This window comes from Ochotona princeps, chromosome 9 (assembly GCF_030435755.1).
Source record: "Ochotona princeps isolate mOchPri1 chromosome 9, mOchPri1.hap1, whole genome shotgun sequence".
Taxonomy (NCBI): domain Eukaryota; kingdom Metazoa; phylum Chordata; class Mammalia; order Lagomorpha; family Ochotonidae; genus Ochotona; species Ochotona princeps.
This window is the reverse complement of record NC_080840.1, coordinates 36,785,881-36,812,737: the sequence shown is the minus strand read 5'-3', so window position 1 is coordinate 36,812,737 and position 26,857 is coordinate 36,785,881. Positions and strand designations below refer to the sequence as shown.

At 43.4% G+C, this 26,857-nt stretch overlaps 1 protein-coding gene across 2 annotated transcripts in view; it reads left to right on the top strand.

Moving 5' to 3' along the window:
- PLEKHF2 (pleckstrin homology and FYVE domain containing 2) overlaps positions 1–18,601 on the top strand; it is a 19,319-nt gene extending 718 nt beyond the window's left edge. The window contains exons 1-2 of one of the 2 annotated variants that reach the window (XM_058668599.1): positions 77–399; positions 15,730–18,601. In XM_058668599.1, coding sequence (XP_058524582.1) covers positions 15,744–16,493 — 750 coding nt within the window. In that variant the 5' untranslated portion in view covers positions 77–399; positions 15,730–15,743 and the 3' untranslated portion in view covers positions 16,494–18,601. Of the gene's footprint in view, positions 1–76; positions 400–15,729 lie in introns of those variants that run through there. The other variant, XM_058668600.1, reaches the window with a different exon arrangement.
- Positions 18,602–26,857: the final 8,256 nt, after the last annotated feature.

The window sequence follows — 26,857 nt, the reverse complement described above, 5'->3', positions numbered from 1 at the left end:
TGCCTGAGGCCCCGCCCCCGGAGCGCGTTGCTTGGGCCGGGTGGGGCGGGGCGAGCGAACTGGCGAGAAAGGGCGGCGAGCGAGCGGGGTGGGTGTGCTCGTGCCTGCGCGCTCGTGCCTGGCGTGAACACGGGGACGCGCCTTGCGCGCGCAGGGGAGAGGCCAAGCCAGGCAGCCGTTGTGGGGGTTCGACTGGAGGGGCGGGGGCGTCACCTGCGAGCGGCTGCGCCGGCCGCCCGCCCGCGTGCCTCCCGCGTCTGGATCGCGCCGGCTGAGCGGGACCGCCGGCCGTCCGCACATCCCGGGAAGTCGGGACGCGGGGACCGACAGAGTCCGCGGCCGCCGTCCGGAACGAGGACCGGCCGGTTCCTGTGGCCGCCGCTGCCTGCGCCCTGCCGGGTAAGGGGTTGCTGGCCCCGCCGGCTGCTTGGCCGGCTGGGAGTTGGGGTTGGGGGGTGGGGGAGGAACGAAACTTTCCGAGCGCTTCCTCCCGCGGTCCCGGGGCCGTCAGCGGCGCGGGGAGGTGTAGTCGTCGCGGGCGGCGGCCGACGCCATGTTGGGGTCTGTGAGAAAACGGGGCGCTCTCGGGCGGCACCCCTCGCGCTGGGGCCGGCCTCCGGGCAGGTCGCGGTCGCCGTGCCCACGGGGCCAGCCGGGTCCGGAGTGAGCCGCGCCCGCCCGGCAGGACGCCGCCGCTGCCGCCGGGGTTTCGGGGTCCGGCCCGCGCGGATCGGACGCCCGTGGACGCGGGAAGGGGCGCCCCAGGTCGGGCGAGAAGTTGACGGGACCCGAGGACCGGGATCCCACGACCAGGGCGGTGCGGTCTCAGAACCCCAACGCCTTTCTGTCGGAAAAGTTTGCAGGATCTGGAACTCGGGACACCCTTGGAACTGGAACAGCGTTATTTTTGTGTTTCTAGGGGGCGGGAAGGGTTTGCCCTTGAAGGAAGCGGTGACTTGGTTACTTTATTTTGAGTCTTTTAAAGTTTTGTAGTTTTTTTTTAAGCTGTTTTTTTTTCTCCTTTTTTAAAATGTTGCTAAAGGTGAAAGCTTGCGCAGCTGTGTGTACTCTGAGTGCCCGAGGGTTGCGTCGAGGGCAGGAGCAGAGTTCAGGTCTAGGCTACCTGAGCCCTCCTCTGTAATTCAAAGTAAACGCTTTCTTTGTCGCGTTCTAGTTCGCGGCTGAAGAGTCTTTTAAAGAAAGGCTTAGATGCAGTGTTGGACGAGAGGCTTCAAGGCATGTGTTCTCTTTTAAAAATACAGGGATCTTGACATTTCCAAGTTGTTTTCTTCCCCTTGGGTCCTTAAAGGAAGGCTGCCTTCCGTGTGGTGAGCGTTTGCATTCGTTGGTTTTTTTGTATTCTGGTAGCTCGTGGGGTCCTTAGGTTAATTCTGTATTAACAAAGGCTTCTATTTTTAATCTCCTCGGGTCCTGACAGCACGGGAGGTGAATAGTGTTAAGTTACTTATTTGGAAAGCACATGTAATCGCTTCAAACACCACACACACACAGTCATCGGAAGAAAAGATTCTGCTTCAGATGTCCCAGTAAATGAGTATAAGTTATTTTTAATAGAACAGCCTGCTCGAAAATTCTAATGAAAGGGCTCTTAATTAAACATGTTTTGGAGAGTTTCTTTTCTTTGTTTTTAACTAGGATTTTTTTTACCCAGAAAGAGTTTTCTTCTTTTTTTTTTTTTAAAACAGATTCGATTGCTAATCTTAGTTCTCAAGAATCCTTTTTGTTTTGTTTCATTCTCAAGTAAAATGCCGTCCATATTTGTTTTTGCTGATGAAGGGTGAGTTAGGAGAGGTGGCCTCACACACCCAGTTGCCAAGAAGGGTGTGTTATTAACAGAGGTTTTATGACTCTGAAGCCGTCTGATTTTTTTTTCTACAGTGTGACTTTGTAAGGTACATGACCCATTCCTGTGGCGCAGGCTCTGTCCACCTTGTTTATTCTGATCGCTGTTCTTTCTGACTGGAACTAGTACTTCAGTGTAAGGATTTGCTAGGGAGCTGATTTACAAAGGGTTGTTAAATTTCTTCTGAGAAGTACTCATCTGATCCCGTGTGCTTAGAAGACCGTTCTGCCCTGAATTCCAGTCCCTGTCCTTTGTCAAAGCAGAACCCAGTTCCCTTCCCCCTGGGTGTCCTGGCTGGTTTGTCCTGGAGCCTCCTTGACAACAGGCTTCTCATCAGGTCTGAGCTGAGAAGGTAGCAGATGCTGAGGAAGGCTTTGAAAGGGCTACACATATGTGTGCTCCTTGTAAATAAGCTTCATGAATTTCTTACTAAATTGTTCATTTCCACCAGCCTCGTGATTAAATCTGCTCTGAATACCATGAGCGCCATTAAACTCACAGATTGGCTGATGGTACGTTTTCTATTTGAGTTTACCTTGTTGACGAATTTTGTCCTGGAGGTACAGAATTTGAATATTTAGAAAATTTCCAGTAGATAATGGATTGATGTAGAATTGCTGATGTGTGGAAAGAAGTTGTGGAATCACCCAAAGGATTTTAATTGTTATGTTTAAATATAATTGAAATTACTTACTCTTAATGGAAAATTTTTTTAAAGATTTATTTATTGTTATTACAAAGTCAGATATACAGAGAGGAAGATTTTCTGTCCGATGATTGACTCCCCAAGTGAGCACAACCGCTTTTGCTGTGCCTGTCCGAAGCCAGGAGCCTGGAACTTCCTTCCAGGTCTCCCACACAGGTGCAGGGTCCCAAGGTTTTGGGCCTTCCTCGACTGCTTTCCCAGGCCACAAGCAGGGAGTTGGATGTGAAGTGGAGCTGCTGGGATTAGAACCAGCACCCATATGGGATCCCGGCACGTTCAAGGCAAGGACTTTAGCCACTAGGCCATGGCACCGGGCCCTGAAAAAAAAATTTTTTTTAAGGTTTATTTGAAACACAGAGTTGGCAGGGAGAGAAGTAACAGATGTCTCTGACATCTCACGAGGGTGCCAGTTCCCGTTCCGGCTGTTCTGCTTCTGATCCAGCTCCCTGCTAATGCTCCTGGAAAAGCAAAGGAGGATAGCTGAAGGTCTTGGGCAGCTACAGCCTCGTGGGAAACCCATAAGGTGTTTCTGGCTCCTGCCTTCAGCCTGGCCAAGCCCCAGTCCCAGCCGTTACAGCCATTTGGGAATGAGCTAGCGAATGGAGAACACTCTGTCTCTCTTACTCTATAAATCTGCCTTTCAGTTAATAAAATAAATCTTCAAAAACAAATCTTCCAGTCTCTGCAGCGGACAAGATTGCCCACACTGAAGGCAGAATACTGGAACTCCCTGGGGGTCTCCTGTGTAGGGGCAGGGACCCTAGGACTTGAGCCATCTTCGTAGGTGCAGGAAGCTGGTTTGGAAGCATAGCAGCTGGAACTTGATGGTATTTCCTATGGGAGACTGGTGTCCTGTGTCATCTTGACATGGTGTGCCACATGCTGGCTCTGGCAATACTATTAATACCTGATAATTTTGAAGGTCATACTCGTATTTAAGCGCTTTGATAGAGCCTCTGATCATTGCTCCACTGATTATTGTTTTCCAGAATTGTGTTGGAGTTTTGTTTTAAAATGTGTGCTTAGTGGAAAGCAAATGCAAATTGCCCTTCTGTTAGTAGGTTTATGTTTGAGAACCAGTTTTGGACAGGATCTGCCTGTTTAACAATGCTGGCTTAACTGTAAAGAAAGCGAAGCAAATGAATGTGAGGCATAATTTTATGGTTATTAATTTCAGTTGCAAAATTTCTGAGGTTAAGGTGTTCAGAAATTCTGTAATGACTATAGAATTTGAAATTAATTTCCTGCTGCCATCCCTGGTCAATAATCTACAATACAAAAACTGAAGTGCTTAATTTGGGGAGGTTCTTGGGAGAGAAGGCATTCAGATTCTGTGTGTATAGTAGAAAGCAAGCAAGTTGAGTGTAGGGTGGACTGGAATAAAACTATCTGAAAGTGTATCTGATAGTTGCTAACTTGTGACTGTTGAACAGTTCACTTCACTTGGGGCTGGTGCTGTGATGCTTCAGGCTAATACTCTGCTTTTGGGCATCGACATACTATATAGGTACCGGCTCATGTCCTGGGTATTCTACTTCCAATCTTGCTCTCTGCTCATAGCTTGAGAGCAGCAGAGGATAGCCCAAGACCTTGGGACCCTGCATCCACATGGGAGACCCAGAAGAAGCTCCTGGCTTTGGGTCAGCTCAGCTCCAGTCATTGCAGCCATTTGGGGAGTGAACCAGTGGATAAAGAAACTTTCTGTCTCTCCTTCTTGTAAATCTAATAAAAATAAATCGTAAAAAAAAAAAACAAAACCAAGTTACTTCTCTTACTTCTCTTTTCTGTGTGAAACAGATACAGAAATATTTGCCTTACAGTGTTGTAAAGATTCACTAAGAGGTTTATACAAGTGTCTGGCATGTGATGGTGTTATTTTAACATCAACAGTGGCATTGAATTATATGGAATTCTGGAGTTCAAATTTTTTTGAATAATTGTTTAACTTTTTTATAATGATTACATGGTTGATTAGGGTGGGAGGGATTGAAGTTTAGGGAAAATTGGGTGAATTTGTTTCCAAATTTGCCGTTTCTTCTGGTGGAGAGATAAAGGAGGAAGCAACACATAACTTTCCAAACATGCCAGTACCCAGGGATGAGGAACTGCCACCTCCTATCAACCCAAAATCTCAGTGTGTATGTATTCCAGGGGTTCTGTCCAAGTGGTTTGGATAGTTCTGAAATGCTGTTGATTTCACCAATCCAAGGATAATGCAGCCGTCCCAGTGTCCATTGACTGACATAATTAATCTCAAGTCTCCATTTACCATTTTTTTTAAGATTTATTTATTTTTATTACAAAGATATACAGAGAGGAGGAGAGGCAGAGAGGAAGATCTTCTGTCCGATGATTCACTCCCCAAGTGAGCACAAAGGCCGATATTGCACTGATCCAGAGCCAGGAGCCAGGAACTTCCTCCAGGTCTCCCACATGGGTGCAGGAACCCAAAGCACTGGGCTGTCCTCGACTGCTTTCCCAGGCCACAAGCAGGGAGTTGGATGTGAAGTGGAGCTGCTGGGATTAGAACCGGTGCCCATATGGGATCCCGGCACGTTCAAGGCAAGGACTTTAGCTGCTAGGCTGCGGTGCTGGGCCCTCACTGAGGTGTTTTGCTATCATCATCTGGCTGAGGCAGTTGTTCAGTTTATCTGTTCTGTTTCTTCTAATTTTTTTTTAAGGAAAGTAACTTTTAGGAATATCCAGTCTAGTGTTCAACCTTTACTACTCATGAGTTCCTGATACTGGACTGTAGAACAATTAAATCATAAATAACTGGCTTTAGGACCAGGGCAGAGGCAGTTTTGCCTACCTTCGCCTTGTTTTTAAAATCATGCTTGATTTGATTTTTTAATCTTTTAAAATTTTTAAATTTTTGTTTTCCTTTATTTGAAAAGCAGAGACCCACAGAAAATACATCTTCCAGCTGCAGGTCCACTGCCCAAATGACTGCAACGCCAAGAGCTGGTCCAGTCTAAAATCAGGAGCCTAGAACTCCATCTGGATCCCTCTTAAGGGTGATGGGCAAAATACTTGACTCATCACCTACTGCCTCGGGGTACATAGCAGCAGGAAGCTGGATCAGGAGTAGAGCAGCCAGGACATCAACTTACATGTGATGTGTGTGTCGCTAGTGGCATTTTAACCACTGCTGCAAATACCCACCCCAATTGTCGATTTGAATGTGTAGTCACGGTTGATGACCTTTTATTAATTCCATTTCTCATTTCCTTTTTTTTTTTAGTTTTGTAATAAAGAGTGGGTAAGTGTCTACCAAAACCCTTTTAGTCAGGCTCTGGAGTATATACAACGGAGGAAGGTGAAGTGCATAGAGGTTAAGTAGCAGTTAATTCATTTTTTGTCTGAAATGCCACATTTGAAACTAGTTCCTTAGTAGCAGTGACCGTCACATTTGTTCTTCGTTGTGACCTACAGGTATAGCTGTGGTGTTTCACCTTGTCACCATTTAACAACTACTCTGGCTTAAGCCTTAGATCCTGTGGCCAAAGATGTTTGGTGAAGCAGCAGCCTTTTCTGTCATCACACTTCCAGTCTCTCTTCTTGGTCTTTGTTTTGTTTTAAAGGTGTGTTTATTTGTATTGGAAAAGATCAGATTTATATATAGAGGGAGACTCAGATCTTTCATCTACTGGTTCACTCCCCAAATGGTCACAGTGCCCAGAGCTGAACCAGTCTGGTGCCAGGAGCTTCTGAGTCTCCCACATGGGTGCATGGTCCCAAGGCTTTGGGTCATCCAATACTGCTTTTCCAGGCCACAAGCAGGGAGCTGGATGGGAAGTGTAGCAGCAGGGATGCAAACTGGCGCTCTTTGGGGATCCCTGGCACTTGCGAGATAAGCATTTAGCCACTCAGCCATTGCAATGGGGCCCTTCTTTCTTTCCAATCTTGATCTCACCGTGAATTCTCTGGCACTACATCATCTCTCCTTGACTTCACTGGGTGTAACTGGTTAGTTCCCAACTTATAAATATCATTGTTAACTTTTTCTGCTTCTTTCTTTGCCCCATACTGCTCAAAAAGGTCACACCATGGTGACTAACGAATTTGTTTTTCAGCCGCCTGTGAACTTGTCGCTTTCCTTTTCGATTCTTCTCTGTGCTATGCATTAGCTCCTTTTTGCTTGTATTTTTCACTCAGGTTGCTGTCCCCAGTCTTGAAACACATAACTCTTAAATGTTACTTCCCTTTAAAATGTTTTGAGATTTTTTTGATCTGAGCTTTCTGTGTTTTTTACATCAAGTTCATCTTTTTTTCTATTTTTGTAAGTGAAATAATTTATACTTAATTTAAATAATGATTGGGGAAATTTTAAGAAGGTTTTATATTTCCAGTTTATATTTTTATTCAGTACACATAGTTGTATTTTTTTTTTATTTATTATTTAACTTCAGTAATTACATTGTATTATGTGACACAATTACATAGATATTTGGGTTCTCCCCACCCCTCCCCAAACCCTCCCACCATGGTGGATTCCTCCACCTTGTTGCATAACCACAGCTCAAGTTCAGTTGAGATTCCCCCATTGCAAGCGTATACCAAACATAGAGTCCAGCATCTTATTGTCCAGTCAAGTCCAACGGCTTCTTAGGTATACCCTCTCTGGTCTGAAGACAGAGCCAGCAGAGCATCATCCCAGTCAGTTGAAAGCTCCAACATATCATCAGCACAAATTTACATCATCATGGAATTAATTGACCACATAGTTGTATTTTTCTTTCCATTTATATGTTACACATTCTTTGCATTTTGTTTCTAAATTTAAAAACTTATCTATGAGAGATGATGTGCTCATATAAAATAATTAGGACATATCAGAATATTGCTGTGGTACTTAGCAATAACTGGAACTGGTTTTTTGGTGTGTATATTTCCAGTCTTTAAAAAAAAAAGATTTGTACTGTTGTTGATAAACCTTTCTTTTAAAAATGCTTTACTTGAGCTCGGCTAATAGCCTAGTGGCTTAAGTCCTCACGTTGCATGCACCAGGATCCCAAATGGGTGCCGGTTCGTGTCCTGGCTGTTCCACTTCCCATCCAGCTCCCTCCTTGTGGCCTGGAAAAGCAGTCGTGGATGTCCCAAAGCCTTGTGACCCTGAGCCTGTGTGGGAGACCCACAAGAAGCTCCTGGCTCCTGGCTCTTGGCTCTGGATCAGCTCAGCTCTGGCCGTTGTGGCCACTTAGGGAGTGAGTTAGAAGGTGGAAGATCTTTTCATGTTTCCTTCTTTCTGCAAATCTGACTTTCCAATAAAAATAAATCTTTTAAAAAATGTTAAGGCATTTTAATTTTAACATGAAATATTAAAGCTGCTTAAAAATATGTGGGCATACCATAAATTACTCAAATGAGTTTCCTATTGTTGAACATTTAGGTGGTTTTGGCTTTTGAGTATTACAGGTAGAACTGCCGTGAACTTCGTGTCGACAACTTTGACCTAATTGTTTCTTGAATATATTCTTGGAAACAGAATTGTTGTGTAAACTTTCTAAAGTGCTTATATTGCCAAAGTGGCATTTGGAAAGGTGGCTGCAGAATTCAGAGTATGAATGTCGATTTCCCTCATATTGTACTTTTTTTTGTCCTCACATTGTATTTCCTTTTCATTTTTTTTTCTTCTGGTAAAGATTTTACTGGTCATTTCCCCCTTCGTTGTTTGTTTTGAATCTTATTTTTCTTTTGGGTCAGTTTCCTTTTTTTCTTAAGAATTTGCCATAGTAACTTTTTTTTTCAGTATTCTTAAATCCCTTTTAAAGTTTTAAAAAGTTTTAGTATTTCTTTGAAGTGCAAGGAGAGAGAGCTCTCCCATCTGCTGCTTTAGTCCTCAGATATCTGTACCAGGCAGACTGAGTGAGGGTGAAGCTAGGGAGAAGGAATTCAAACTTGATTTCCCTTGTGGGTGGCAAGGTGTTTGAGTCATCACCTGCTCTCTCCTAGCCAGGTACATTGTTAGGAAGCTGGGATTGTGTCCCAAACAGTGTCTCATTGATGCAGCAAATGCCCGCTACCTCCACACACTGCTCATTATTGATGTTTTAAAACTTGTGTTGGTGAAGTCTTGGGATGGTATTTATTCTTCTGTGGATAGAAATTTATTGTGTGCTGAGAAGAGTTTTTGAGCTGCTTGGTATCATTATGTTTCATTCTCCTTTCCTTCTCTTCCTGCTTTTAAAACTGGGTATTACCGTGGCCTGCTAGAGTTTACTCCTCTTCCCGCTTCTTTAGCTCCGTATTAGCCAGCATCTCTAGGTGGTTGACAACAAAATCTCTGACCTGAAATTCGTGGCTCACCCTGGCTTCTCTGCTTATCTGACTGATGTTTGTGCAGTGATATTCTGAAGGACTTCAAGATAATTATGTCCCAAATGGATTTCTTCTTCGTTGAAAAAAAGCTAGCACCTACCCTGTGGTTTAAATCACCTTGCTTTCACTTGTCATCCACATAGCCCATTAGGTGATAAATCATGGAATGCTGTTGCTCAGTAATCTTAACAGGTGTCCTCCCCTTTTTCATTTCTGCTGTCAACTATGATGGCTTGGGGCTTTGTTAAGTTTCATTTGGAAACTGCTCTAATAATTTTCTGACTGGTTTTTGAGTCTTCAAACTTGCTGCTTCGTACTTTCTCCAGGCCCTTCTGTATAATACCATTTAAAAGTGTGTAGTGATTAATCTTCTCCTCTAAAAACTTTATCTTCCAATTGTTTCAATAATAAAGCCTAGGGCCCAGCGGCGTGGCCGAGCAGCTAAGGTCCTCACCTTGGATCCCATATGGGCCTCGGGTCCAATCCCGGCAGCTCCACTTCCCATCCAGCTCCCTGCTCATGGCCTGGGAGAGCAGTCGAGGACGGCCCAAAGCTTTGGGACCCTGCACCCTTGTGGGAGACCCGCAAGAGGTTCCTGGTTCCCGGCTTCAGATCGGCACAGCACCGGCAGTTGCGGTCACTTGGGGAGTGAATCATTGGACGGAAGATCTTCCTCTCTGTCTCTCCTCCTCTCTGTATATCCGACTTTGTAATGAAAATAAATAAATCTTTAAAAAAAAAAAAAGACTTGGTTCTAAGTTAGCCTAACTCTAACTGGGACCTTCGTTACTCTTGTTTTTATTTAATAATTTTGCTTTGTTTCTCCTCTGCTGTTTTTAAGTTTCAAGTATATATTTGAATTCATTCTGTTCTTCAGTTCATACCATATTACAAGAGTACCAAACCCTTTTCTTTAGTTACTCCGTAATTCTTTTCCCTATAGGCAGTACTCCTGAATTATATACACCTGTCTGTATGCGCATAAGCATGTCTTTCTGCTCCTTGAAGATTTTTTTTAGTTTTGATTGTCTTCCGTCATTTTATGTTGCTGTGCATTGGGAAAGTTGTCAGTAAATATTTGACTAATTGAAATTAATTACAAATACATGACCTTTTGCTTGCATATTATGTAGACTGCAAACAGTGTATAATTTTGATCTTATTCTGCCATATCCAGTTAGTCTTTGCAGTTATGAATCTGATGTGTTTTATTTTTACTGTAGCTCCAGATGCTTGATGAATTGACTCCTGTGTTTTTGAAGGTTTATTTATTTATTTGAAAGAGTTACAGAGTAAGAGGGAGAGACACGGCTCTTCCATCTTGCCTGTTCATTCCCCCAGATGGCTGCAATGACCAGGGCTGGGCTAGGCTGAAGCCAGGAGCCAGGAGGCAGGCGCCTCATCTGGTCTCCCACATGGGTACAGAAGTCCAAGCACTTGGGCCATCTCCCACTGCTTTCCCAGGCTGTTAGCAGGTATTTGGATCAGAACTGGAACAGCTGGGATATAAAACCAGCACCTATCTGGGATTTTGGCGTTGTAGGCAGTTTAGCCTGGAACACTAAAACAAAGTCCTTTTACCCCTCTGCTTTTGTAATTATTTCTCATCTGTCTCCTTGGTTTGTTCAGTCTCTTTTTCTTCTCAGTTATCTTTTATTGTTTCCACAGTTGTAAAAATGTCAGGGGTAACTGGTAGAAATCAGCATATCTGATCTTCTCGCCCCTTTTCCCAGCACAGGCTCTGCTAAAGCTCTCCCGTGTGACTCTTTGTTTTACATGTTCTTAGTTCTGGAACTTTGTACCTTCACTTACTACTTTGATAGTTCAGTTTAAAGTTCCACCTAGCTGTATACAACCTACTTCAAGTGTTCAGATGCTGTATTCTCTGTGCCTCGTTCTTTCTCTTTGCTTTTTCTTTTTTTGCTTCTTTATTACTTTGTTGATTTTTTTTTTATAGTACTTAATCTCACTGTCCTTTGTATTAAACCTCATGATAAATATCTCAAGTTTCTGGGTTGTGTTTCATTTTTGTTTTTACCAAGCATAAAGGCTTGAATGCAGTGAACAGATTACAGCTGTTTTGAGTGATAGTAAAGAAAATTTGTTAGGGACATCACAGGATAATCAGTTTCACAGAAGTATTTCAGTTGAGCTTCATTTTTCAATTGTAATTTCTACAGGGTAGCACTGTGCAGCTGCCCTGTAGAAATGCTTTCTGAAATTGGGCAGTTTTTAATTTCAGTTTTGTTGGTGGTGAAAATATACACGCATCATCGTTTATTTGCTAACTAAACAGCTGTGCTTTTTGGAAAGAGAACAAATCATTTATATGTATTATTGTGAGATTGTGATTTTAAAAAACAGGACCTGCCAGTTCATATAACTAGACACTGTTTCTAACTAGAATACAGCATTGCTTGTAAATTTAATGTTGTAGATCTAATAAAGATGTTGTTGTATAGGTTGTGGCTTCTGTTTTCTGTGAAATTAATAAGTAGAGACATGGCCTTTTTGGTGGTTTCCATCAAACTCCATATGGAAAAGCGCTGCCACCAGCTTCTGATAATATTCAGCTCGGTCATGTTGATGACATATTCATGTAAGTATTTTTGTGGGTGCTATTGGGAACACAGAGTTGTTGGAAATAGTAGTGATTATTAAGGTATGGAACTTTTGAAAATAAGTACTGTCTTGTCCTTTGCGGATGGTAAGCACTGGGTATTTTTTCGTTTGACATAGGTGCTGTAAGAACTGGAGCCATTTGCTTTTTTTTTTTAAATTTTTTTAGATTTATTTTTTATTGCAAAATCAGATATAAAGAGAGGAGGAGAAATAGAGAAGAAGATCTTCCGTCTAATGATTCACTCCCCAAGTGACCGCAACTGCCGGTGCTGTGCCGATCTGAAGCCAGGAGCCAGGAACCTCTTCTGGGTCTCCCACGCGGGTGCAGGGTCCCAAGGTTTCCCAGGCCACAAGCAGGGAGCTGGATGGGAAGTGGAGCTGCTGGGATTAGAACCGGTGCCCATATGGGATCCTGGCGCATTCAAGGCAAGGACTTTAGCTGCTAGGCCATTCCGGGCCCAAGCCATTTGCTGTAAAACCATGTATGTAACTGAGGAAGTTGCTTGTTCCTGGGTTTTTTTTTTTTAATCTTTTTTTAATCTTTCTCCAATGTTGCTGTTGATCTCTCTGATTCTTTTTTACATTTCCTGTGAGATTATTCATTTCAGCAGTCACACAGAATTTGAAATCTTGATTCATGCTGAGACATAATAAAATGATTAAATTGTAGGAAAGAGTGCAGCTCTTGATCATTTTGCTATCAAATCTGATCATTTTACTTCAAAGAATAGGCTCTCTGTAGATTATTTCATGCAAGAATTTTTAAGAGAAATTAGGGAGTTTATGTAACATGGGTCAGGATTAGAATCCAGGTATTTTGGTTCACAGTTCCTTGGGTTTCCACCACAATGCAAGTTGATACTGATGCACATTGATAGCAGATATCATCAGGATGTGTAAGAAATAAGTTTGATGAGTTTTCATTTTAAACTCACCTGTGAGGATGAGATAAGAAGTATTAGTTTTCAGTGGTAAGAGTAAGGTGCTCTCTTCAGCTGTGAATAGGATGCTGCATCTTAAAGAGTTTTTGTCTCTTCTAGTATTGCGTTCTTAACAGGTGGCAGATATCCCATTGAAGAGCATACAGCTTTAAAAAGATGTTGCCAAAAGACATGGATGGAGTTTAGACAGTTTAAATGCAGTTCTTGTCTGCAGTTGTGAAGGAGATAACTTGAAACCTTTAATTGTCAAGTTGGTTTATAAAAGCTGGCCTATTAAAGATATACTGCTTCTGTAGTTCTTACATTTTTAATACAGCTTAAGGGGACAAAAGAAAAAGACAGTCAGCAGGAAAACTTGGAACTGATGGAGTACTTGAAGTAGTAAAACCGAGAATGTAGATTTTTTAAATCAATAATATAAACCAATTCGAAATATAATGTAGGGCCCGGCGGCGTGGCCTAGCAGCTAAAGTCCTCGCCTTGAATGCCCCGGAATCCCATATGGGCGCCGGTTCTAATCCCGGCAGCTCCACTTCCCATCCAGCTCCCTGCTTGTGGCCTGGGAAAGCAGTCGAGGACGGCCCAATGCATTGGGACACTGCACCCACGTGGGAGACCCGGAAGAGGTTCCGGGTTCCCGGCTTTGGATTGGTGTGCATCAGCCCGTAGCGGCTCACTTGGGGAGTGAATCATTGGACGGAAGATCTTCTTCTCTGTCTCTTCTCCTCTCTGTATATCTGACTCTGTAATAAAATAAATCTTTAAAAAATATATATATAATGTAAATGAGATTAGATTCAAAGTGACAACAAAAAAATATATAGTATTTGTGGATTTACTTAAGAAATAGAACTATCAAAAGAAACCCAAAGGATTAGTAGGCCATAAAAAAATTTGAAATCTTGGAAAGATTAAAGAACTGTCAAGATGCTAATTTATTCTAAATTAATTTATAGTGTAGTATTTTTATGATGTAATATTTTTAAAGATTTTTTTATTTTTATTGGAAAGTCAGTTTTACAGAGAGGATGAGAGACAGAGAAAAAGATGCTGCATCTTCTGGTTCACTCCCCAAGTGGCTGCAATGGCCAGAGCTGAGCTGATCCAAAGCCAGGAGTCTGCTAAGTTTCCCACGTGGGTGCAGGGTCCCAAGGCTTTGGTCCATCCTCCACTGGTTTCCCAGGCCACAAGCAGGGAGCTGGATGGGAAGTGGAGCTGCCGGGATTAGAACCGGTGTCCATATGGAATCCGGCGCATGCAAGGCAAGGACTTTAACCACTACACTATCCTGTCGGGCCCCCAATCTTGTATTCTAATCATCTTGCAAAAGTCTTTCAGTGCTGGTACTGCTGGGGCAGGTCCGTGTGTTGGTTGTCAGTTTGAATTTGGGCATCCCAGGAAGCAGCCCTGTTTAGACCCAGAGCCGAAGTAGTGCCCCGATCTGGTTTCCCAAAGAATATTGCTTTGGGGGATCTAGCAGTAGGGCAAAAAGTGCTTAAATTTAATTTGGTCACCCTTCCGCATTCCTGCCTGTCCTTTTGTCGCTGTTAGCCCTTGTACCTTACTTCTCTTGTTTGTGTTTGCATGAAGGGTAAACTTTGTATATACCTAGGTTTTCTAGTTTGAAGTGTTTTTGTTACAGGTGCAGATATTTTAGAGCCAGCAAGGATATATGGAAGGTGTTGCTTTAGGGTCTCAGTTGCTGCATGTCCAGTTTGTCATGTATGTCACAACGCCCTAATGAAATCAGATGTGACCAGCATTGTCATATAGTGGATAAAGTTGCTGCCTGTTACAACAGTGCCTATTTGAGCCTCCGCTTCTCCACTTCCAGTCAATCTGGCTCCCTGTTAATGACTTCAGAACAGCAGCAGAGGGTAGCTAAAATGCTTGGGCTCCTGCCATCCATGTGGGATACCCAGGAAATGCTCTAGTTAATATTTGCTTATTTTTCTTCACTGCTTATGGCTTGCAGTGAAGGTAGAGATTAGTAATGGCTTTCTTGGAGTTCTTGTAGTGTTGGTAGAATTTTAAGGAACAATTACTGTATTATAATGCTACCAACACATAGAAGAAATCAGATTCCAGTCCTTTTCTGCTGTAGCAGCCTTGACCAAGTTGTTTAACCCCTTTATGTCTACTTATTCTTCTATAAAGTGGAGCTAATACTGTGTATATCAAAAGGCTGCTCTGAGTAGGAAATACAGTGATGAATGTGAAGTACTCAGCACATTGCTTGGCTTCCTGTGAATAGAGTTCATTTCAGGCTAAGTTTTGCCCCTTGAATTTTTGTGTATTGAATTCCTCTTGATGGACATTTAAGGGCATTTCCAGTTTTTTGGTTTTGTTTTTTTGTGTGTGTGTTTTGTTTGTTTGTTTTTTGTTTGCTGTGTTGATTATACTTGTGGGTGTTTTCATGCACTTAGTGAAATTCCTGCATTGGAGAGTATCCATTTCTTCTGCAGTGGACAGGGTGGGGGGCAAGGGTGGGAACCTGCTTCCCTCCAGCTTTGCAAGTACTGCCTGTTAAGAAGCTGTTGGGTTTTTATTAATAAGTGAAAATATTGTTTTCAGTGTCATTTCTTTAATTGTGAATTAAGCTTATTTTCATGTTTGTTAGTTGTTCCTTTTTTGTGTGGTGCTGTTGCATTGGATAGTAGACTTTTAATTGGCTGATAAATTATCCCTGAATTGAAGGAGAAACTTCCACAATTTCAAACCCTGCATTACCAAATTAATTATTGGGAGCATCTTTGTGGAGGACAACAGGGGTTACTAACGGGCCAAGACTGAAACAGCCCCCACTGATCCAGGTGAGGGAAAGAAGGTCTTAGCCCAGTGGTGATAACTGGCATTGTGGCAGTGCTTTTTCCTAAGTTTATCTAATAGTTGGCTCTCTGTTGTTCAGAGTCCCATTGAGATTCAGTTTTATGTAGCTGGACCTGTTACTTTGCAGAGATTATTTGAAATATTAAGTTAAAATATTTCTTAAAATATTAACTTTTGTTTTTCATTGTCTTGAATCTGTAATAAATTTATACTTTTATTAATACCTGTTGTGGGATGCAATATGGAGATAAAGTGGTTTTGATAATATAAAAAATTGAGCAGTGTTAGCCCTTTTGGTATATTTAATGATTATCTTTGAGATAAAGAATATGAACATTTTACCTTTGCATGGTTTATTAGATTAAAATTAGGTTATGTAATTCATTGATCTTTAGGAATATATACTTCTTATGAGCTAATTTCTATTTCTTCCTTTCTTTTTTAAGGCTATTAGTAGAAGATGGTGGATCGTTTGGCAAACAGTGAAGCAAATACCAGACGGATAAGTATAGTGGAAAACTGTTTTGGAGCAGCTGGTCAACCCTTAACTATACCTGGTCGAGTCCTTATTGGAGAAGGAGTATTGACTAAGTTGTGCAGAAAAAAGCCCAAAGCAAGGCAGTTTTTCCTATTTAATGATATTCTAGTATATGGCAATATTGTGATTCAGAAGAAAAAATACAACAAACAACACATTATTCCTCTGGAAAATGTCACTATTGATTCCATCAAAGATGAGGGAGACTTAAGGAATGGGTGGCTTATTAAAACACCAACTAAATCATTTGCAGTTTATGCTGCCACTGCCACTGAGAAATCAGAATGGATGAGTCATATAAATAAGTGTGTCACTGATTTGCTGTCCAAAAGTGGGAAGACACCCAGTAATGAACATGCTGCTGTTTGGGTTCCTGACTCTGAGGCCACTGTATGTATGCGCTGTCAGAAAGCAAAGTTCACGCCTGTTAATCGTCGCCACCACTGCCGCAAGTGTGGCTTTGTTGTCTGCGGGCCCTGCTCTGAAAAGCGATTCCTTCTTCCCAGCCAGTCCTCTAAGCCGGTGCGCATCTGTGACTTCTGCTATGACCTGCTTTCTACTGGGGACATGGCCACATGCCAGCCTGCCAGGTCGGACTCTTACAGTCAGTCATTGAAGTCTCCTTTGAATGATGTATCTGATGATGACGACGACGATGACAGCAGTGACTAAGGACATGTTTCGAAATATTTAATCGGGTTTGGCTCTTTGGGGAATCAGCTTTGAGGAAAATGTAAAACTCTGAGCTCTCCCTCGATCTTGCTCTAGCCGAGTTTGCCTGAGATACTTTTAACCTGTGTGCCTCAATTCATTCTATGAAGTTCCTTCTGCCTTCCTCCGCTCCCCACACTCTTCTACAGGGATAGACTGTTGCAAAAAAGAGCACATTATGGATTTCTTACTCTTGTTTATTTCTATATTATTTTCTTGGAAAGTTGGGAAAAGATGTTTTTTTAAGCAGATCATGCATGATGTTTTTATTTCTGTTATATGGAAAAATTAAAAGCACAGAATGATGAAAAGAGTATAAATGTGGTTAATAATATTATTAGCTTTTTTTCTAACCATCTTACCTAGTACTTCAAACGTTGGTAACAAAATTACAAGATTTGGAAATACTTTGGCTTTTTCATATACCAAGTGGTGCCTTATCTCAATAGCACTGTTACATGACTGATTAGCCCCTGTTTTCTCCATTTTAGATTTGTTTAAAACTACACTGGTGCTCCTTGAGGTAATGTGTTAATAGTTTCATCAGGAATACTTCTCATCTGACAGCTGCAAAGAAACATTTTTAGAAATATCCTCGTACTATATGAATAGATGTTTTCCATAAAATATTTGTGATTATACTTTTGTGGTTTATACATTCCAAATTATAATTGTCACATATATTTTAAGGTAATGAGCTGTCATTCTTAGATATTTGGTTGGAAATTTATCAGTAATACTGAAACGGCTTACTGCATTAGCGTCTACTTTTAGTAAGGCATTTTTAGCCATGAGTTCATTTGCTTTAACATTATTTCTGGAATGAAAAAAAAATATGAAAACCCTGAAAATAAATCATCTCTTAAGAAAAGATCCCAAGATATAAAGCACAGATGTACTTAGGCTTGGAGACTTGGAAAAATAGTGTGAAGTGGGTGAGGCAGACCACTTTTCAGCTTGCCTAGACTTGATATCTGTGCAAGTATTATCTATTTCAGTGTGAAACTTTTGAATTTACAAATGTAGTATTATATTTTATAAAGTTTTGTAAAAATTCAAGCAATATTTCTATTTTTGTAAACATTGTATGTTAAATCTGTTTCTGAAATCATTTTGCCATCTATTGAAATAGAGTATCAACCAAAATTTCTAAATTGGGAACTTTCGTCGATTTAGATTGTTTTTAATGGTAATTTTTCCCTTTATGCTTTTGAGGCAGTCATTAGGTTGAGAATATACTAATCATACGAAACTTGATGCATTTTGCACTACTCTCTTCATTTGTATGCTGCAAATAACTAGTTTTTCCATATGGTAAATCAGAAATCTAAAGTTTGTTTTAAATTCTGAATCTTTTGAAAATTTGAATATATTACAAATGTTATGGAGCTGCAGTCTGATTTATGGTGGAGGAGTCTGCTATTTTGCAGTTTTGGTTAAGGCACTGATTTTACTTTCTTGCTAAAAAATTTTTTAATTGGAAAGTCAGATATACAGAGGAGAAGAGACAGAAAGGAAGATCTTCCATCTTGTGATGACTCCCCAAGTGGCCACAATGGCCGGAGCTGCGCCTGTCTGAAACCAAGAGCCCGGAGCTTCTTCTGGGTCTCCCATGTGGGTGCAGGGTCCCAAGGTTTTGGTCCGTCCTTGACTGCTTTCCCAGGCCACAGGCAGGAGCTGGATGGGAAGCAGGGCTGCAAGGATTAGAACTGGCTCCCATATGGGACCCTTGCATATACAAGGCTGAGGACTTTCGCCGCTAGGCTACCGCACTGGGCCCTCTTGCTAAATTTTGAAAGCATCTGTGATAGACATAATCTTCCTGTAGAAGATGTGAAAGAAAAGCACACAACAGGGCTAGAGTTGTTTTTGTTATATTAAATGGACTTCTGTTCGTAAGCAATATGTAATCAGTAAGTCTTGAAGAAGAACTGTGAGATCTGAGAAACTGATGGAAACTTGCCTGGTACAAGCAAATTCGGGCGCCACAGGGATGTGTTCAGGGACAGTGTTTGCATTGTCCACCTCTTTTTGACTCTTTTTACAATAAAAGTTATTTTACAAACTTACCTCTTATCCTCTGTATGTTATGACTTGAAGGTTTTTCCCTTTTACTAAGATGGTATATATAACATTCCACCTCATTATTCAAGTACTGTGAGTGCTCATTGCATTCCAAGTATTGCCATAAGCATGTAGGGTAGAGGCAGATCGCTGGTCAGTAAGCCGGGAGCCCAGCACTCAGCTTCCTTCCCGGCCACGGGACCATGGACAAAGTGCTTGAAGCACCTGCTGTCTCCCACGGTGCACATTGGCAAGAAATGGGAAGCAGACGTGGAGCCGGGACAGGACCCCAGGCACTGCAGTGTGAGATGCGATGTTCATAGGCCAAGATGCCTGCCTGGCTGCTTCTAAAACAGGATGTCAAAAGGCACTCTTTCACAATACTGCCTTTTGATTTTTAAATAAAAAATTTGCTTAATGTTTAAGCATGGGCGTATTCTGTGAATGGATTTTTCATATTATGAACAAGGGAAAATTAATGTTTAATCAGAAGGGGCCATGAAGTAAGTTGTGATTATACTTGTGGAAATGTGATTTAAAATGTAATGTTATTTATACCATGTTTGGAGAGAATATTGTGTTTGCAAAAGTGGTAAAAGGTTGTTAGAATGGCATCTTGCACTTTTATACTGAGTTCTGAAATGCTGGATCTGAATCTTATTTTGCACAGTACTTTCCTCAGTAATGTACCTGTCTCCATGTCTGCCTACTCCTTACTAGATGTGACTTCCCCAAGGAAAAGGATTTCCTTCCATATTGTTAGTGGCAGGAATTGAACTGCACTCCCATCATCTCCCATTACTCTTCATCAGATACCATCTAAGCAGAAACGATGTGTTGTCTATGCCAGCAAGGTGGTGCTCTGCCGGTCCTAGACTGGGACCCCTCAATTCCTCTCACATGGAAATAACGTAGCTGCTGCTATATTCTGCAATGGAATGTCAGGCGCCTAGCTCAAGTACTTTCTTCTCAGGCACTGTTTTAGACTGTGGGATTATAGCAGTGATCAAAACTGTCTGAAATTCCTTCCCCACTGAAGGGTAGATTCCAGCACATCACACAATACAAAGGTAATGGTGTGGACCCGCTTCCTGGCAAGTTCAAAGAAACACGCCAGAAGGAGTTGTCACACAAAGTAGTTGACTGGCAGCAAATAGAGACCCCTGGGAAGGGTTTCCAAAGCTGTGCCTCTACAGGCAGGAGAAATGGGGGTCTTAATTTAGAGGGAAGTTCTTGTATCATGTATGGGGTTGACAGAAGTTCAGGCAGGTGCAGTTCTAGAGCATGCTGCAACACAGGTTGCATGTTACGGCAGCAGCTCCTGGGGAGGAGAGCTTAGTATTGCACAGGGAGAGACCTTTGGATACTTTCTGAGCCATCAATGCAGTTACTCTTGCAGTAGGGAGTGGGTGGTGACTACATGCCCTGGTCTTTATTTTTCTCCATTGAAGACAACTTCTGAGAAATCTCAGGGCAGTAGCTAGGGACAAAATGAGGTAGTCGGGTGCTGTATTGAGGCTGATAAAGAGAGCTTCGTTTTGAATTCGCACTGTGCATGAGAATAATTCAAAGCAGTCATAGAAAATTAAAGGGTAATGTGCTTTTTCATGGACTTTTAAAAGTACCCTTGTACATAGCAGGTGTTGCCATAGATGCTGAAATGAATGAAAATTAAAGCTCAAGAGGAATTCTGCCTACTGTACTACAGTCAGCTATTATGCTGTAATTGTAGCCTAAAGGATGAACATCTGTTTAAGTAACTGGTGCTTACAAATGAAGTTGGTGTCTAGTCCTGATGAAGGACTAGCTAGGCCCTGATGGGAAATATTTGAATTAGATTCAAGAACAAACTTAACTGAATTCAAACATTTTTGGTTTTCAAGGTCAAGGTTACACATATTAGTATTTCCCTTTGGGGGCTACTGAAAAAAGATTTATCTCACTCTGAGATGACAAAAGGCCTTGCTGAGTGCATAAATTAGGCATGCGGGCAATGGGCTGACAGTTGGGCCGCTAGCCAACATGGAGCTCAGTTGGCTTATTTAAAGTCATCGTGTGTCCTGCTCTGTGGTCCAGAGTGGCTTTGAAGGCTGCTCCTCAGCTGCTCTATTTGGCTTTGGGGACAACCACTAATTAGGACTTGATGTACCTAAAGAATGCAGCTTGTCCCAGGCTCTGCCGGTTCTTGGGACAGTGAACTTGGAGAGAAGGGGGTTAGGGTTATTTCCTGGCATTGGAGTCTGCAGAACACCCAGCTCAATCAAGACTGCCTATGAGCAGCCTCCCAGCCTTCGCCTCCCCTCCCCGCCCTCCCACTTCCCTGGAACCCTCAACTGCTGGATGATTTTGCCCAGATGTTGCCCAGTGCAGCCTGCTGGATACAAGCCATCTTAATAAACAGTGACTTGCTGTCTCCATGCCTGTTTGTCAGGCTTGGTTAGGGGCGGTTCTATCCATTCATTCTCAGCATCTTGCACAGATCCTGGCATGACAGGTGCTCCATGATTGCTTGGTGAATTGATTCGGATACAAACATTTGTTCCTAAACCTATCCTCTGAAGAGGAAGGGAAGTGTCTACACACCCGGGGCCACCTCTTTGAGCAGGTGCAGGCAGCTTAATGAAACATTGCTGCTTGCTGGTGATGACTCAGATCATCGGGTCCAGTGCCAGGAGCAGGCGCCTGGTCCTGCCTCCCAGGCTGCTCTGTGGTATGACAGGAGGGGTGGTTTGCCTGGGCTTGTGTTCCAAGTGCCAGAATGGCAAGCCCACAATGGGGATTTCCCCCAGAAAAGACATCTGTGCCACTTCACCGAGATGCGATGTCTTGGCTGAGCCTGCCAAGGCCTCTGTGTACAAGACTCTTGCCTTGGTTTTCACGTTTTCCACACAAAAGAAGCTTCCCCAGGCTTTTCCTTTCCATAATTTTTTTTGGTAGAAAAGTAGAAATAGAACTTTCATTTGCTGATTCACTCCCCAAATGCCCACAACAGTTGAGGCTTGGGCCAAGCTGAAGCCAGGTGCCAGGAACTTCATTGCCATCTCCCAACTGGATGGCAAGACCCAAGAACTTGAACCATCACCTGCAGCTTCCAATGGATGTGCATCCAGAGGAAGTTGAACCTAGGCTTGAACTTAGTACTCTGGTACAGGATGCAGGTGTCCTATTACACCTATGGTTAACCCCGTGTTTTACCTTTTCAACTTGGCAGACCGAACCAGGGCTAGCAGAGTGGCAAAGGTCTTCTTTGCTCTTGGGCATTTTGTCCAACATTTCCATGTTGGACAAATAGTATGGTTGCTCACAGGTATGCTTTGTTGGGGGAGAATCAGGTTTTTTTTGTTTGTTTTTGTTTTTGTTTTTTTTAATCAACCCAGCCCTGTTGGTGAGCAGCTGCATGGCCACAGATAGCTCAGTTCCTCTTTGAGTCTTAGCTTCTTCCTATGAAAGCGGTGTCCATGATGGTTACCTTGCAGAATTGGTGGGTAAGTTCAGCAAGAAGCCTCCAGGCTCTCAGACCTGTGCTTGCCATACAGTTGTTTCTGAAATGTGGCTGCCATCCTTTTGGAGCTTCCTTCTTGTAAAACTGCCAGGCAGCTGAAGTCCTTGCCTTGAATGTGCCGTTATCCCATATGGGCGCTGGGTCCAATCCCGGCAGCTCCACTTCCCATCCAACTCCCTGCTTGTGGCCTGGGAAAGCTGTCGAGGATGGCCTAAAACCTTGGGACCCTGCACCTGCGTGGGAGACCCGGAAGAGGTTCCTGGCTCCTGGCTTCAGATCGATGCAGCACCGGCAGTTGCGGTACTTGGGGAGTGAATCATCGAATGGAAGATCTTCCTCTCTATCTCTCCTCCTCTCTGTATATCTGACCTTGCAATAAAAATAAATCTGAAAAAGAAATTGCAAAGGAATGATTTGGTGCCATATGTAGAAGAAATGAAGGTACAAGCATCCAAGCAAGAGTAAATGAATTTATTCAGGGAGAGTGGAGAGGATCTGGTGGAGGTGAGAAGGGAGTGCTCAGGGGCCCTGATGAGCAGAAGGCAGTTGAAAGTCTGGGAGGGAGATTCCGGGGGCAGCCGGGATTGAGTGTTCTGGAAGCTCAGGAAAGACAACATTTTAGGGGTGACTGAGGTAGCCTGCAGGAGGGCCAAGTGGTAGAAGCTTCTGTCTGTTGCTGGAGTAAATAACGGAGCTGTGGATCACATGGCTCCTCCACGGATTGCTTGGATCCCAGGTCTGACTGCAGCATGGATTGCTGAGGGCAGGGCACAGAGACTGAAACATGAAGAATCCTTGTCACCAATGTGACTAGGAAGAAAGGGTACCAATCAGAGGGCTCATGGAGATGAGAGTGGATTTTTTTTAACAAGCTGGGAGCCTTTGAACCTGTAAATACTAAAGGGAAAAAGCTGGTGGAGAGGGTGGAGCTGAGAAGAAGGAAACGGATGGGTCTGTGGACAGGGAAGGTGGAACACTGAAAGGAGCCCACTTCCACTGCACCTGCTGGGAGGTGCCCTGCCAGGGTGCAGGTGCAGCTTGGTGCTTGGAAGCTCCCTTCCGATGACTTCTCTTGTGAAGCTGGGGATCAGGTGTTTGGAAGGGGAGAGTGCAAGGAAGTGCCCTTGCAATTGGAGACCATGAATTCAGCAGTGACCCAACAATGGGACTGAGGAATCTTGCTGCAAGGTCTCGTGGGAGTCTTCATCCTAGTGGCTGAAGTCCTCATCTTGTATGCATCAAGATCCCATATGTACATTATTTCATGTCCCGGTGGCTCTACTTCCATCCAGCTCTCTGCTTGTGACCTGGAAAAGCAGTGAGGATGACCCAAAGCCCTGGGATCCTGCACCTGCATGGGAGACCCAGAGGAGGTTTCTGGCTCCTGGCTTTGGTTCAGCTCAGCTCCGACGGTTGCAGTCACTTGGGGGAGTGATTCAGTGGATGTGTCTTTCTTCTCTTTCTCTCTGTATATCTGCCTTTCCAATAAAAAATAAATGAATCTTAAAAAAAAAACATAAAGGGGAGAGGTTGTGGTAGAGAAGCAGACAGTAGAGTAGTCTGATGTGAAAGATCTTGCCGGTATGGGCTGCAATTGTCGTAGCTTGTGATCCAGAGTGGGCTGTTGGCGTAAAGATACCAACGATAGAGTGATTCTGGGTGATAATGGAAGCCAGGATGTGGACAAGGTAAAGGCAGCTTAAGGGGAGTTTAAAGGACACTCCTTTGAGGGGAAAAGGCTAGCATCACATCCTGAAGCTGCTTGGAATTGTGTGCCAAGATGGGATAGAAAGGAAGACCAGGCAAGGTGCCAGAAGTCCCTCCAATGGGGAGGAGGGCCTGTGGAGTATGAAGGCTAACTTAGCATCAGCCTAGATGAATGGTGGAGTTGCCGTCTGGAGTGAACACTGGGATTCTCTCTTGTGTGAGGTATCCCTGGGGAAGAGGATGGCAGGAGAGAAATTGCCCTTGCAAGGATGAACTGGAGTTCATTTAACCCCAAGGGGGTTGAGGGAAGGCCCCAGTGCTGATTTGATTGTGGATGAGATTCAGCTGTAGAATAATGGTCTTGGCAGGGTTGGGGAAGGGGAGACACTGAGATAAAGGTTACCCAGAGAAGGAGCAACAGGCTTATCAGTGGTAAAGAAGCTGAGAACTCATTAGGGCTAGAAAATAGCCAAATATCAGAAGGGCTCACATTTGACCACTGGTGAAAAAAAAAAAATAGGAATTGGATGTTTGGAGATAATAGCTGGCCATCAGATTTCCTAAAGGATGAGTCCCAGGAGTAGATGGACGGCAGGAGGGGGAGGACTCAAGACTATCTGGGAGGGCCTAGGGAGGAGCTATTGCCCCAAGGTGGGAAAGACATGGGCCATAGCACAGATGATAGAAATTTCTAGCTACTGTGGTCCAGGGACTAAGTCATTCAGTGTAGCTGTGACTGCTACATCTGTGGCAGGTGACTATCTGGTGGAGTCTGGTCACGAGGAGTCTTGCAGCACCTGCTCGAGAGTGTAGATTTTCTGCAGGTGATGTGACAAATCTGGGGTAGGTGAGACCAGTCAGGAGGTGACTAGGTGCAGACGCGACAGGGGACAGGTTAATAGGAGTGACTATGATACCAGTCGGGATAGTAAGGGGTAGGGAGGAGTCAGGAATATGAAAAAAAGAGAGTTAAGATATATGTCCCACAGAAACGTCTAGGTACTAACACTAGGCACTAAGGAACAGATCATTGTGCACACCTCATCTCTTGAACCTGATGTGAACAAATAGATGTTGTAGTAGCTGTTTATTGTCTTCCCGGTATCAACTGTAGTAAATTCCCTGTAATTTCATCTCTGGTTTGGAATTGCTTGGAGATCATGGGTGCTGCAGATACCACCACACCATGAAACAATGTTTATGGGAGATGATGTTACTGATTCATGCCTTGACTTTGAAAATAAAAAATCTGGGGAAGAAATCACACAGAAAGATAAGGACCAACTAGAGAAACAAATGATTACTAAAAGATAAAAGTCTAAATAGGGACCCAAGATAGAACTGACGGTTCTGAAGAGAGCCAGAGGCTGAGTATTAGAGGCAACATTCTTTGACATGTTGACCATTTGGTTATTTAAATATTGTGAATTTATTCTGGATTTCTCCATGCCACTCCATAATTTAATGTGAATTCACCACTATCTGCTTCCTTTCATTCTTTTTTTAGAAAAAACTTATTTATTTTTATTGGAAAGGCAGATATAAAGAGAGAAGGAGAGACAAAGAGAAAGATCTTCCATCTGCTTGTTCACTCCCTAAATGACCATAATGGCTGCAGTTGAAGCCAGGAGCCAGGAACATCCTCTTGGTCCCCCATGTGGGTGCAAGAGTCCCAAGGACTTGGGCCATCCTCTACTGCCTTCCCATGTCACAAACAGAGAGCTGGATGGATAGTGGAGCAGTCAGGACACAAACTGGTGCCCACTATTGGATCCCGGGATATGCAAGGCGAGGATTTAGCCACTAGGCTATTGTACCGGTCTGCCTTTTGTTCTTTTGTGTTAATAATTACAGAAATCTGCCTAGATTGGAAAGTTCAGTCCCATTGCAGGTGCAGGGCAAATGGCTGCTGTCCCCTTTTCATTCATTTTCCCCAATGGCTGCCAGTTTAATGCTTCCATAATTGATCAATCATTTGCTTTCACATGGCCAACATTTAAAAAATCTTGTCATTCTGTATTTTGTTAAATTCGCTTTTTTATTTATTTAAAGGTGGTGGAGGAGTAAAGAGAGAGACAAATCTCCTGCTGGTTCATTCTCCAAAGTCTGTATCAGCTCAGACTGGTCCAAGTTGAAGCCGAGAGCTGAGGACACAATCCAGGTCTCCCATGTGAGTGGCAGGGACTCAAGGCCTCATGCTGTCACCTGCTGCTTCCTAGGGTGCAGATCAGCATGAAGCCGGCACCGGAAGTGAAGCTGCTGTTGGAACCCAGGCATTCTGGCTGGAATGCAGGTGTCTCAACCACTGCTCCAGATGTGTGCCCCTCGTCATTTTATTAAGATAAAATCTTCACATCTGGAATTCTATCCAGTGTTATAGATTCAACTGGTGTTTGTGTGATGTGAACTCCTTAGCATTCATTGATATATATATATATATAGAAGAGGCCGTCTGGCTGTGTGCACATCAGCTGGCCAGCCTTGGGCGAAACATCTCGGGTCAGGATTTGAGATCTAAAGTTGTTTTTACTGAGGAATTAGACAACAGTGGTGTGAGATGGGGTGGGATGGGGAAGAGGGTTGAGGTCCTCTGATCCCGAGACTGAGGTAGTACAAAGGCGCAATCTGAGGGCCAGGCCAGTGACCTGACGGAGGCTGGGCAGAGGAAGGGAGTCAGAAGGAGGACCCCCAGTTCCCGATTTTCAGTGGCTTGCAGGCTTCTGCTTATTGGAATAGCGGAGGCTCAGGTATCAGCTTGGTTGCAGAATGCATAGGTAAAGATATGTTCTTTCCAACTATGTCAAGGAAGAGAACAGAGAGCGACAGAACTTGCTGCTGAGATGGCTCTGGATATTTCCAGTATTTGGGGGGCAATGTGGTAGGGACTGGAAGGACAGCATCCTGCACCCCAACCCCCACAGTTTCATCTGCTTTTGGAGTCTATGCTCTGTGCTAGCACAGGGGCCCAAGACTAGCAAAGCTAAGGTTCCTGGTGGAGATCTTTCCAGAAGTCTGTTAGAGGATTCAAGCAAGTGCATACCCCTAGCATCTC